At 36.2% G+C, this 12,066-nt stretch overlaps 1 protein-coding gene across 4 annotated transcripts in view; it reads right to left on the bottom strand.

Moving 5' to 3' along the window:
• Positions 1–12,066, bottom strand: part of CNTLN (centlein) — a 305,405-nt gene that overhangs the window by 129,176 nt on the left and 164,163 nt on the right. For all 4 annotated transcript variants that reach the window (XM_057498718.1, XM_057498720.1, XM_057498721.1 and 1 more), the window contains one exon: positions 250–371. In XM_057498718.1, the coding sequence (XP_057354701.1) occupies positions 250–371 (122 nt within the window). The remainder of the gene's footprint in view (positions 1–249; positions 372–12,066) is intronic.

The raw sequence follows: 12,066 nt of genomic DNA, 5'->3' as shown, positions 1-12,066 counted from the left end.
CATTAAAAATGTATACAATATTTCATAATCACCTATGTTAGTGATTTCCACAAATAGTAAAATCTGTAGTTACTGCTAGCATGTATATCTATTTTCATTTATTATATTCTCTATTTAAAAATTCACAATATAGATTTGACTACCAAATAATTTCTCTAAAATCAAACAAAAGCCATTAAAATGCCTATGTGATGCTACACCATTCCATTTAATATTTAGGGAAATGCCTTTATGAGCTATGTAACTCACATGCCACTGCCTTCTTCCCACTGTTTTAATTGCTCTTTTACTGCTCTGTAGTCGGTCTGTAACATCTGTAGCCTTTCCTTGTGTTTTTCATGGGCATCTCTTAGCTCATCATTTTCTTTGCTCTGTAGAACACAAAAAAGCAAGTACACAAGTTTGAAGAAAGTATAAGTATAATTTTGCAAATAACAGGCTACTCATGTAAGTATAAAATTTGAAAGAAAATAGTATGTACATATGAAAGAATTTATAACACTTATTTAAACAGAAGAAAAGTTAGAATTTCTAAAGTCACAGTATAAGTTGGCTTGATAAATTTGACGCACTCACTCCATTTTTTTTAAGCTGCTTAATTCAAAAATTTTGCTATCAAATTAGTTTCATTCCTTTCCTTGTTAATTAGTATACATACAAATATTTATTAGCTCATATTACAGACTTTTTTCTTTTCATCACAAGGACTTGTCTATACATAAAGCATTATTATGTGGTTAGTATTAAGCACACATATATTTAGTGTAAGGACACTAATCATAGGAAGAACAATACCTAAGCCCATGGATATGTGATTAGTTTATTATAAAGCATAAGGATTAAACAGGAGGAAGAAAATCATCTTGGACCTATATTAGAAGTAGCATTTGGGCTGTATCATAAGAAGTGAAAAGGGAAAGCTGAGCTTAGTATTCTTGAAGAGGTCATAGAATAGAGAGTCTGAACATTACTAGGTTAAACAATTATAGTCAATCTCTTCTAAATGTTTTTAAACAGAGCACGAGACAAATCTTCATTTTTAGATACAACCACAAAATGAACTTACAATAGCCAAATTTTTAGTCCTCAGAGGATGTATCTGTATTACTTATGAACTGTTTCTCAAAGCAAAGTAAGTAGCTTCCTGAGTTTTTTTACCCTTGAGAATTTCAAATTTGCTTTTTAAATGACTTTTCATATTTCTGTATGAAGGAACTTGTGTAATTATTTAGTGGAGACAACAGGTACTCTCTATATTATAGTGAGGTGAGATGAGTAAGCACATAGCAGTCAGAAAGAGCTGATTCCATTCTTAGAGCTTTCTCCTAGTAACTGTATAATCTTAAGAACAGTTTAAACCAATTCAAGTATTTTTCTGTAAAATATGGGAAAGAACACAGAAATTTAAATTATGATAACTATATTAAATGAGGAAACATACAGGTAAAGCCCCTGGCACTCTGCTTGCCCTATAAAGGCCCAAAGCAAAAAGCAGAGCTCCCTTTCCTCTCCTTTTCCCTGGTATTAACACTGATGCCCTTATCCTTCAGAAGCCCAATTCACTGTTTCCTTGACCATCTATTTCTCATTTCAACAGTAAGAGAATACTTCATAGTTTGCAGTATTCTGCTACAATTTCACCTGTCTCAACAGTATGGATACTTTGTCATTCCACTTTGAATATATGTCTAGTAGGATAACTTCAATAATTCTCTTAAGTAGTTATTAGGAAGTATTCGAATCCTGTGTGAACCAAGCAGTCTGTATTTCATATGGAAAGGGAAATACTTGATAAAAAAGCATGAGAATGGCATCATGTGAAAGGGGCAATTAGAATAAATATTATCCTAGAGCTTTATAAGGTATACAAATCAGTTACTGTAAACTTGCTGAAAAGTAGCATGGTTTAAAACCATGATTAAAAATTCAGGATACTGAATTCAATTTTGTTCATTTCAATCGAAGAACCATTTTTAAGAGCCTGTTACATTCAGAATGTAAAGTGTTTACACTTAACATTCTGAATGTAACAAAACCTGCTATCTAAGATTATTAAATTTTATGTTGACATAACTACTTAAATTCAGTGTGTCTGTTTCCTATGTTCAAATTAGAAGTATTTGTATCTCTTCTTCTAAGACATAAAGAATGATTTAACCCTGACTTGAGATTTCTCTACTGTTGATAAACAATCAAAATATCACTTCACTTCTTTGAACAATAAGCTTCTAATCTTGAATATGTGAAATAAATAATTTAAATTAGCAAAAGAAAACAATAATAATGTTGATAGCTTCTCAGAAAAGAACACAAGTTAATTATGTTATTAGGATTCCTTAAGAACAAATATTATTTATTTGGAATTCAAACAGGATATGTTATAAATTTATAAACAAAATAAATTATAAGAAATTTAGATGTTAGAAAAAATTCATGTCAAAATAATTTAAAAATAAACTTATAGTTAAACTGAATACTTCTAAAATGGTTTTCTGTAATTATTCTTCACTGAATCAAAGTCCTTCCCCATAAACTCTTATTTTACAGTGAATTTCTTTAAAATTATTACATACAAATTCATTATTGGAATCATTAAAGGTCTGTCTTAGAGTCCCTAGAAACTGAGTAAATAGAAATTAAAAGATTGACCAAGAAGTAAAAATTAATAGAATGGGATATCCCAATTTTTTCTATTACCTTTCACAATCATTCTGTTAAATGGAACAAATTGAGGTTCTTAATGTTAGTACTGTCATTATTTTAGCATTTTTAGTGCTGCTGCAGAGACCATTAATCATTAGATTTATACCCAACTTTTCCCCTAATTTTCAAACATAAATCAACTATATTGTTCTATTAAATAAAAAGATTAAGACTCAATAAAAATTTCTTGAGTCCTATATGTCACTTGTAATGTGCCAAGCTCTGTACTAGGCATACTAATTACTCAAAATAGTCAATGTGGCCATCTTTAATTCTTGAAACTTAGCGTAATATATTCTATACTAGCAAATAGTTTTGTTTTTGTTATGGTAATTGAAATAAGTGGCTCCTTCCATTAAATAGTGATTATGAGAAAACAGGTTATAGATAACTTTCTGCTTTATGTTTACATGCTTCATAATTTACCTAACAATACCTAACAATAGAGTATTTACATAATTCTTAAAAATTATTAAAACCTAAACTATTACAAATAAAACCAAACTATACATTAATTGATAAATCAATTTGATAGACATAACAATTATTTTAAAATGCACTTTCACTCATAGATTTGTGCTTTAAGAATATTGATGTCAAGGGGCGGAGCCAACATGGCGGAGTGAGTAGGACAGTGGGAATCTCCTCCCAAAAACATATATATTTTTGAAAATACAACAAATACAACTAATCCTAAAAGAGAGAACAGAAGACACAGGACAACAGGCAGACTAAATCCACACATGTGAGAGCCCAGCGCCTGGTGAAAGGGGTAAGATACAAACCCCGGCCCGGCGGGACCTGAGCACACCTCCCCCCAGCTCCCGGCGGGAGGAAGAGGAAGCCCAGTACTGCTAAACACCCAGCCCCAGCCACCCGCACCAGAGCGCAGACACAGTGCATGCGTGGAGAGCTGGAAACTAGGGAAACAGGGCAGCAAGACCTCTGAGCGGGTTCCGAAGCTGATGCCCCTGTGACAAAGAAAAGCAAGTGCTTTTTGAAAGTCTTAAAGGGACAGGGACTTAAAAGCTAGACGGAAACAACACAGGTCACAGCCCAGTGGGTGGAAATTACAGGGAAAACCCAGCACACTAACCCCCTGGGCAACAGCTCTGAGACCCCTCACGGAGGTAAACAGTCAAACACGTCCCCCCCCACCCCGGTCCATTACCCCTCAGAGCGCTGGGAAAGCAGAGAAACAGCCTAAGGCAAACCACACCCACAGAAAGGGAAATTCCTCCAATCTGGCCGGGCAAGACACAAAGACACAGCCTACACGCAATTACCTAACACAAGCCACTAGGGGACGCAGTTGTCCCAGTAAAGAAAGGCCAGTAGCAAGTGAAAAGTTTGTCCCTCCCAGCTGACAGTCAATAGCACCTGTCAACATGAAAAGGCAAAAAAATATGATCCAGACAAGACTAACCCAGACAGCTACGGCATCTGCTACATCTTCCCCTGAGAAGCAACCTGGGGAGATAGATTTAACCAGTCTTCCTGAAAAAGAATTCAAAACAAAAGTCATAACCATGCTGATGGACTTGCAGAGAAATATGCAAGAACTAAGGAAGGAGAATACAGAAATAAAACAAGCTCTGGAAGGACTTCAAAACAGAATGGACGAGATGCAAGAGACCATTAATGGACTAGAAAACAGAGAACAGGAACACAGAAAAGCTGATGCAGAGAGAGATAAAAGGATCTCCAGGAATGAAAGAATTTTAAGAGAGCTGAGTGACCAATCAAAATGGAAAAATATCCGCATTATAGGGGTACCAGAAGAAGGAGAGAGAGAAAGAGGGATACAAAGTGTCTTGGAAGAAATAATTGCCAAAAACTACCCAAAACTAGGGGAAGAAATGGCCGCTCAGACTACAGAGGTACACAGAACTCCCATGACAAGGGATCCAAGGAGGGAAACACCAAGACACATAATAATTAAAATGGCAAAGATCAAAGACAAGGACAAAGTACTAAAGGCAGCCAGAGAGGAAAAAAAGGTTACCTACAAAGGAAAACCCATCAGACTATCATCAGACTTCTCAAAAGAAACCCTACAGGCCAGAAAAGAATGGCATGATATACTTAATGCAATGAAACAGAACGGCCTCGAACCAAGACTACTGTATCCAGCACGAATATCATTTAAATATGAAGGAGGGATTAAACAATTCCAAGACAAGCAAAAGCTGAGGGAATTTACTCCCACAAACCACCTCTACAGGGCATCCTACAGGGACAACTCTAGATGGTAGCACTCCTAAAAAGAGCACAGAACAAAACACCCAACATATGAAGAAGGGAGGAGGAGGAATAAGAAGGGAGAGAAATAAACAATCATCAGACGGCGTTTATAATAGCTCAATAAGCGAGTTAAGTTACACATAAGATAGTAAAGAAGCTAACCCTGAACCACTGGTAACCACAAACTAAAAACCTGCAATGGCAATAAGTTGATACCTTTCAATAATCACCCTAAATGTAAATGGACTGAATGTACCAATCAAAAGACACAGAGTAATAGAATGGACAAAACAGCAAGATCCATCGATATGCTGCTTACAAGAGACTCACCTCGAACCCAAAGACATGCACAGACTTAAAATCAAGGGATAGAAAAAGATATTTCATGCAAACAACAGAGAGAAGAAAGCACGTGTTGCAATTCTGGTATCAGACAAAACAGACTTCAAAATAAAGAAAGTTACAAAAGACAAAGAAGGACATTACATAATGATAAAGGGCTCAGTCCAACAAGAGGATTTAACCATTATAAATATATATGCACTCAATACAGGAGCACCAACATACCTGAAACAAATACTAACAGAACTAAAGGAGGAAATAGAATGCAATGCATTCATTCTGGGAGACTTCAACACACCACTCACTCCAAAGGACAGATCCACCAGACAGAAAATAAGTAAGGACACAGAGGCACTGAACAACACACTAGAACAGATGGACCTAATAGACATCTATAGAACTCTACATCCAAAAGAAACAGGATACACATTCTTCTCAAGTGCACATGGAACAATCTCCAGAATAGACCACAAACTAGGCCACAAAAAGAGCCTCAGTAAATTCAATAAGACTGAAATTCTACCAACCAACTTTTCAGACCACAAAGGCATAAAACTAGAAATAAACTGTACAAAGAAAGCAAAAAGGCTCACAAACACATGGAGGCTTAACAACACGTCCTAAATATTCAATGGATCAATGACCAAATCTAAATGGAGATCCAGCAATATATGGAAACAAACGACAACAACAACACAAAGCCCCAACCACTGTGGGATACAGCAAAAGCAGTCTTAAGAGGAAAGTATATAGCAATCCAGGCATATTTAAAGAAGGAAGAACAATCCCAAATGAATGCTCTAATGTCACAATTATCGAAATTGGAAAAAGAAGAACAAATGAGGCCTAAGGTCAGCAGAAGGAGGGTCATAATAAAGATCAGGGAAGAAATAAATAAAACGGAGAAGAACAAAACAACAGCAAATATCAATGAAACCAAGAGCTGGTTCTTCGAGAAAATAAACAAAATAGATAAGCCTCTAGCGAGACTTATTAAGAGGAAAAGAGAGTCAACACAAATCAACAGAATCAGAAACAAGAAAGGAAAAATCACGACGGACCCCACAGAAATACAAAGAACTATTAGAGAGTACTATGAAAACCTATATGCTAACAAGCTGGGAAACCTAGGAAAAATGGACAACTTCCTAGAAAAACACAACCTTCCAAGACTGACCCAGAAAGAAACAGAAAATCTAAACAGACCAATTACCAGCAAATAAATTGAAGGAGTAATCAAAAAACTACCAAGGAACAAAAACCCCCGGGCCAGATGGATTTACCTCAGAATTTTATCAGATATACAGAGAAGACATAATACCCATTCTCCTTAACGTTTTCCAAAAAACAGAAGAGGAGGGGATACTCCCAAACTCATTCTATGAAGCTAACATCATCCTAATACCAAAACCAGGCAAAGACCCCACCAAAAAAGAAAACTACAGACCAATATCCCTGATGAATGTAGATGCAAAAATACTCAACAAAATATTAGCAAACCGAATTCAAAAATACATCAAAAGGATCGTTCACCATGACCAAGTGGGATTCATCCCAGGGATGCAAGGATGGTACAACATTCGAATGTCCATCAATATCATCCACCACATCAAGAAAAAGAAAGACAAAAACCACATGATCATCTCCATAGATGCTGAAAAAGCATTTGACAAAGTTCAACATCCATTCATGATAAAAACTCTCAGCAAAATGGGTATAGAGGGCAAGTACCTCAACATAATAAAGGCCATCTATGATAAACCCACAGCCAACATCATACTGAACAGCGAGAAGCTGAAAGCTTTTCCTCTGCAATCAGGAAAAAGACAGGGATGCCCACTCTCCCCACTGTTATTTAACATAGTACTGGAGGTCCTAGCCACGGCAATCAGACAAAACAAAAAAATACAAGGAATCCAGATTGGAAAAGAAGAGGTTAAACTGTCACTATTTACAGATGAAATGATACTGTACATAAAAAACCCTAAAGACCCCACCCCAAAACTACTAGAATTGATATCGGAATACAGCAAAGTTGCAGGATACAAAATCAACACACAGAAATCTGTGGCTTTCCTATACACTAACAATGAACCAACAGAAAGAGAAATCAGGAAAACAACTCCATTCACAATTGCATCAAAAAAAAAAAAACCTAGGAATAAACCTAACCAAAGAAGTGAAAGCCTTATACTCTGAAAACTACAAGTCACTCTTAAGATAAATTAAAGGGGACACTAACAGATGGAAACTCATCCCATGCTCGTGGCTAGGAAGAATTAATATCATCAAAATGGCCATCCTGCCCAAAGCAATATACAGATTTGATGCAATCCCTATGAAACTACCAGCAATATTCTTCAATGAACTGGAACAAATAATTTAAAAATTCATATGGAAACACCAAAGACCCCGAAGAGCCAAAGCAATCCTGAGAAATAAGAATAAAGTAAGGGGGATCTCACTCCCCAACTTCAAGCTCTACTACAAAGCCATAGTAATGAAGACAATTTGGTACTGGCACAAGAACAGAGCCACAGACCAATGGAACAGACTAGAGAATCCAGACATTAACCCAGACATATACGGTCAATTAATATTTGATAAAGGAGCCATGGACATACAATGGCGAAATGACAGTCTCTTCAACAGATGGTGCTGGCAAAACCGGACAGCTACATGTAGTATAATGAAACTGGACCATTGTCTGACCCCATATACAAAAGTAAACTCAAAATGGATCAATGACCTGAATGTAAGTCATGAAACCATTAAACTCTTGGAAAAAAACATAGGCAAAAACGTCTTAGACATAAACATGAGTGACCTCTTCTTGAATATATCTCCCTGGGCAAGGAAAACAACAGCAAAAATGAACAAGTGGGACTATATTAAGCTGAAAAGCTTCTGTACAGCAAAAGACAACATCAATAGAACAAAAAGGAACCCTACAGTATGGGAGAATATCTTTGAAAATGACACATCCGATAAAGGCTTGACATCCAGAATATATAAAGAGCTCACATGCCTCAACAAACAAAAAACAAATAACCCAATTAAAAAATGGGCAGAGGAACTGAACAGATGGTTCTCCAAAAAAGAAATACAGATGGACAACAGACACATGAAAAGACGTTCCACATCGCTAATTATCAGATAAATGCAAATTAAAACTACAATGAGGTATCACCTGACACCAGTAAGGATGGCTGTCATCCAAAAGACAAACAACAACAAATGTTGGCGAGGCTGTGGAGAAAGGGGAACCCTCCTACACTGCTGGTGGGAATGTAAATTAGTTCAACCATTGTGGAAAGCAGTATGGAGGTACATCAAAATGCTCAAAACAGACTTACCATTTGACCCAGGAATTGCACTCCTAGGAATTTACCCTAAGAATGCAGCAATCAAGTTTGAAAAAGACCAATGCACCCCTATGTTTATCGCAGCACTATTTACAATAGCCAAGAATTGGAAGCAACTTAAATGTCCAATGATAGATGAATGGATAAAGAATATGTGGTACATATACACAATGGAATACTACTCAGCCATAAGAAAAGGGCAAATCCTACCATTTGCAGCAACATGGATGGAGCTGGAGGGTATTATGCTCAGTGAAACAAGCCAAGCGGAGAAAGAAATACCAAATGATTTCACTCATCTGTGGAGTATAAGAACAAAGAAAAACTGAAGGAACAAAACAGCAGCAGAATCACAGAACTCAAGAATGGACTAACAGGTACCAAAGGGAAAGGGACTGGGGAGGATGAGTGGGTAGGGAGAGATAAGAGGGGGGAAGAAGAAGTGGGGTATTAAGATTAGCATGCATGTGGGAGTGGGAGAAAGGGGAGGGCTGTACAACACAGAGAAGTCAAGTAGTGATTCTAGAACATTTTGCTATGCTGATGAACAGTGACTGTAAAGGGGTTTATAGGGGGCATCTGGTATAGGGGAGAGCCTAGTAAACATAATATTCGTCATGTAAGTGTAGATTAATGACAACAACAACAACAACAAAAAGCAGTTCCTGTGTGGTGACCTCCAATGAGTTCTACACAAGGGTATAAAGGGCATATAAAAGTGTAGGCAAAGGGTCTGTTTGTGTTTATACAGAGGATCAAAGCCTAATTTGGCTACCCCGAAAATGAACTAAGATATGATATGAAAAAGAACTTCCAACATCAGCACTCTCGGGAAGACTCATGCCAGAAGATGATCATCAAAAAACCCCAACAAAGATCCACGCACTGCTACAGCTGTAGACGCACTCACCCCACCAGTTCCTGGACTTGCCATCGGAATGAAGAAGGAGATATCTAAGCTGGCCTGTGCATACAGTAAAACAACAAATTTGACTGGATCTATACTGTTGGAACTCAACCAAGAATTAGGAGAAGTGCAAATTGTAGCACTCCAAAATCTTACAACTACAGACTATTTACTGTTAAAAGAACATATGGGATGTGAACAGTCCCCAGGAATGGGTTGTTTTAATTTGTCTGATTTCTCTCAGACTGTTCAAGTACAGTTGGACAATATCCACCATATCATAGATAAGTTTTCACAAATGCCTAAGGTGCCTAACTGGTTTTCTTGGTTTCACTGGAGATGGCTGGTAATTACAGGTATGCTTTGGTTATGTAACTGTATTCCTATTATGTTAATGTGTGTGCGCAATTTAATTAGTAGTTTAAAACCTATCCATGCTGAAGTTACTCTACAAGAAGATATGTCAAAGAAATATCAATCTTCCCATGTTTTCTTCCGCCTGCTACTTCTATAGCTTTTCTTCTTCCTTCCTAATTACAATCCTTATATAGAATTTGTGCCTCATATTGAATTTACCAAGTATCATAATTCTTCCAAGTGGTAAAGATACCTCAAGACAAATGGTGGGCATAGAAGCTACAGGGCATAAATATGCAAAGAAGTAAAAAGCTAACCTTTTCAAACAATAAGGCTTCTCTCTCACTTACCAACTTTACATTTCCCTGTATGGCCCCAGAAGATGACTGGTTAGCCAGAGACGGGAAAGATTCCTCAAGGGAGGAACAACCTAAGACAGGCACAGTCGCAGGGGGGCCTTATTGTTTGAAAAGGTTAGCTCTTTACTTCAGGTGAGAAATTGGGGATCAACAGAGGTGAGGCTTAGAACCTCACCCCCCCTGTTCTGAGAGAAATCTTCTGCATAAGTGGATGTTTTTTTGCCCTTGTCTAGCTTGGATTAACACATAGTCTACAGGCACACACCTGATCATCTACATTTGCTCTCTTACAACACTAAACTATGTTTTCCACCTTTATCTTGTATCTACTACCACTTCAGCATTTTATTAAAAATAATAATAATAGAGAAATGTGGTATCCACATATAAATCAAGTATAAAAATCAAATGAGTATTCATATTTGAACTGACTGTTTATAGTTCATAATGCATGAGCAAAACCGGAAGTTTCTGTGATGACTGCCCTTGTACTGTTCACCATGTAACTTATTCAATATGTAAGAATTTGTTCTCCATGTAAGAACTTGTTCGTTATACTTCAGAAGATTGGAGACTGACGAAAAGTAGGCTTGGGGTGGATTAATGATTGTGCATTGAGCATTGACTCCCCTATACAGAATTTTATTGTTGTTAACAACCATTTGATCAATAAATATGAGAGATGCCCTCACACCAAAAAAATAAAATAAAATAAATAAAAGTACACACTTCCAATTGTAAAATAAATAAGTAACTGGGATGTAATGTATAGCATAAGGAATATAGTCAAAATATTGTAACAACTTAGTATGGTGATAGCAGGTATCTAGAATTATCATGTAGATAAATATTGAATCACTGTGTTGTACACCTGAAACTAATATAATACTGTGTGTCAACTACCCTTCAATAAGAAACAATTATCTACAAAAATAAAAATAAAAAACGAATATTGATGTCAAATTGTAATACATGGGTAAATTAATCCTAGAGACTACTGTTCCTTTGGCCTACTTCAGAAATAGACAGTAGAATTTTATAAAAATGTAAATATTAGACAGATTGAATGTACTACAAGAAACATTTCTATTTCACTGTAAGAAACGATGAAGTCACCAGTCAGAAGTTGGGTATCTCAAACAAAATATTTATAAAGACGAGTCAAAATACATTTTATAATATTCTAACATATACAAGTTACCCATAGTTTGGATTATCATTTTCTAAGTCTCACTTGACCTTCAATAGCCCAAGTCAAAACAATAGTCTTCATCTGGGAATATCATCCCCAAAGATCTTAGAATGAAATCAAGTGTAAAGACTGAATGATACATTTCATATCACTAGCTATGAAATTTTCCTAAGAGGACATGCATAAAAATAATCCCATGAATTAGGTCCACTTATTAGATCATTCAATAAAACATTTACTGTGTATTTTCTATGTATTTTGCTACTGAACTAGCTAAACTAGAGCTTTAATTTCTGTGTAAAAATAAGTCTGAATGACTAAAACATTAGAAAATAGAAAACAGGAAGGTTGTACTAATTGACTTTCCTCAATGGTATTCCTAATTCTATTTTTAAGTTTGTGAGACCAGAAATGATTCTTGATCTAACCTCCAGTTTGGTCAAAGGCTTCTTGATAGGCATAAAGTAAACTAAGAGCATGAACATTTAATAAAACAGTGGCTTAGTCCTCAGAGAATGATAGCAAGGTTTTCAAAGTTAAAAAACTTTCATAAAATATCAAGGATTTCGTGGATGTTTAATTTCAGCAGAATGTATA

This window comes from Manis pentadactyla, chromosome 3 (assembly GCF_030020395.1).
Source record: "Manis pentadactyla isolate mManPen7 chromosome 3, mManPen7.hap1, whole genome shotgun sequence".
Classification (NCBI taxonomy): Eukaryota; Metazoa; Chordata; class Mammalia; order Pholidota; family Manidae; genus Manis; species Manis pentadactyla.
Note: the sequence above shows the minus strand (reverse complement) of the source record. Positions and strands in the feature narration are given on the sequence as shown.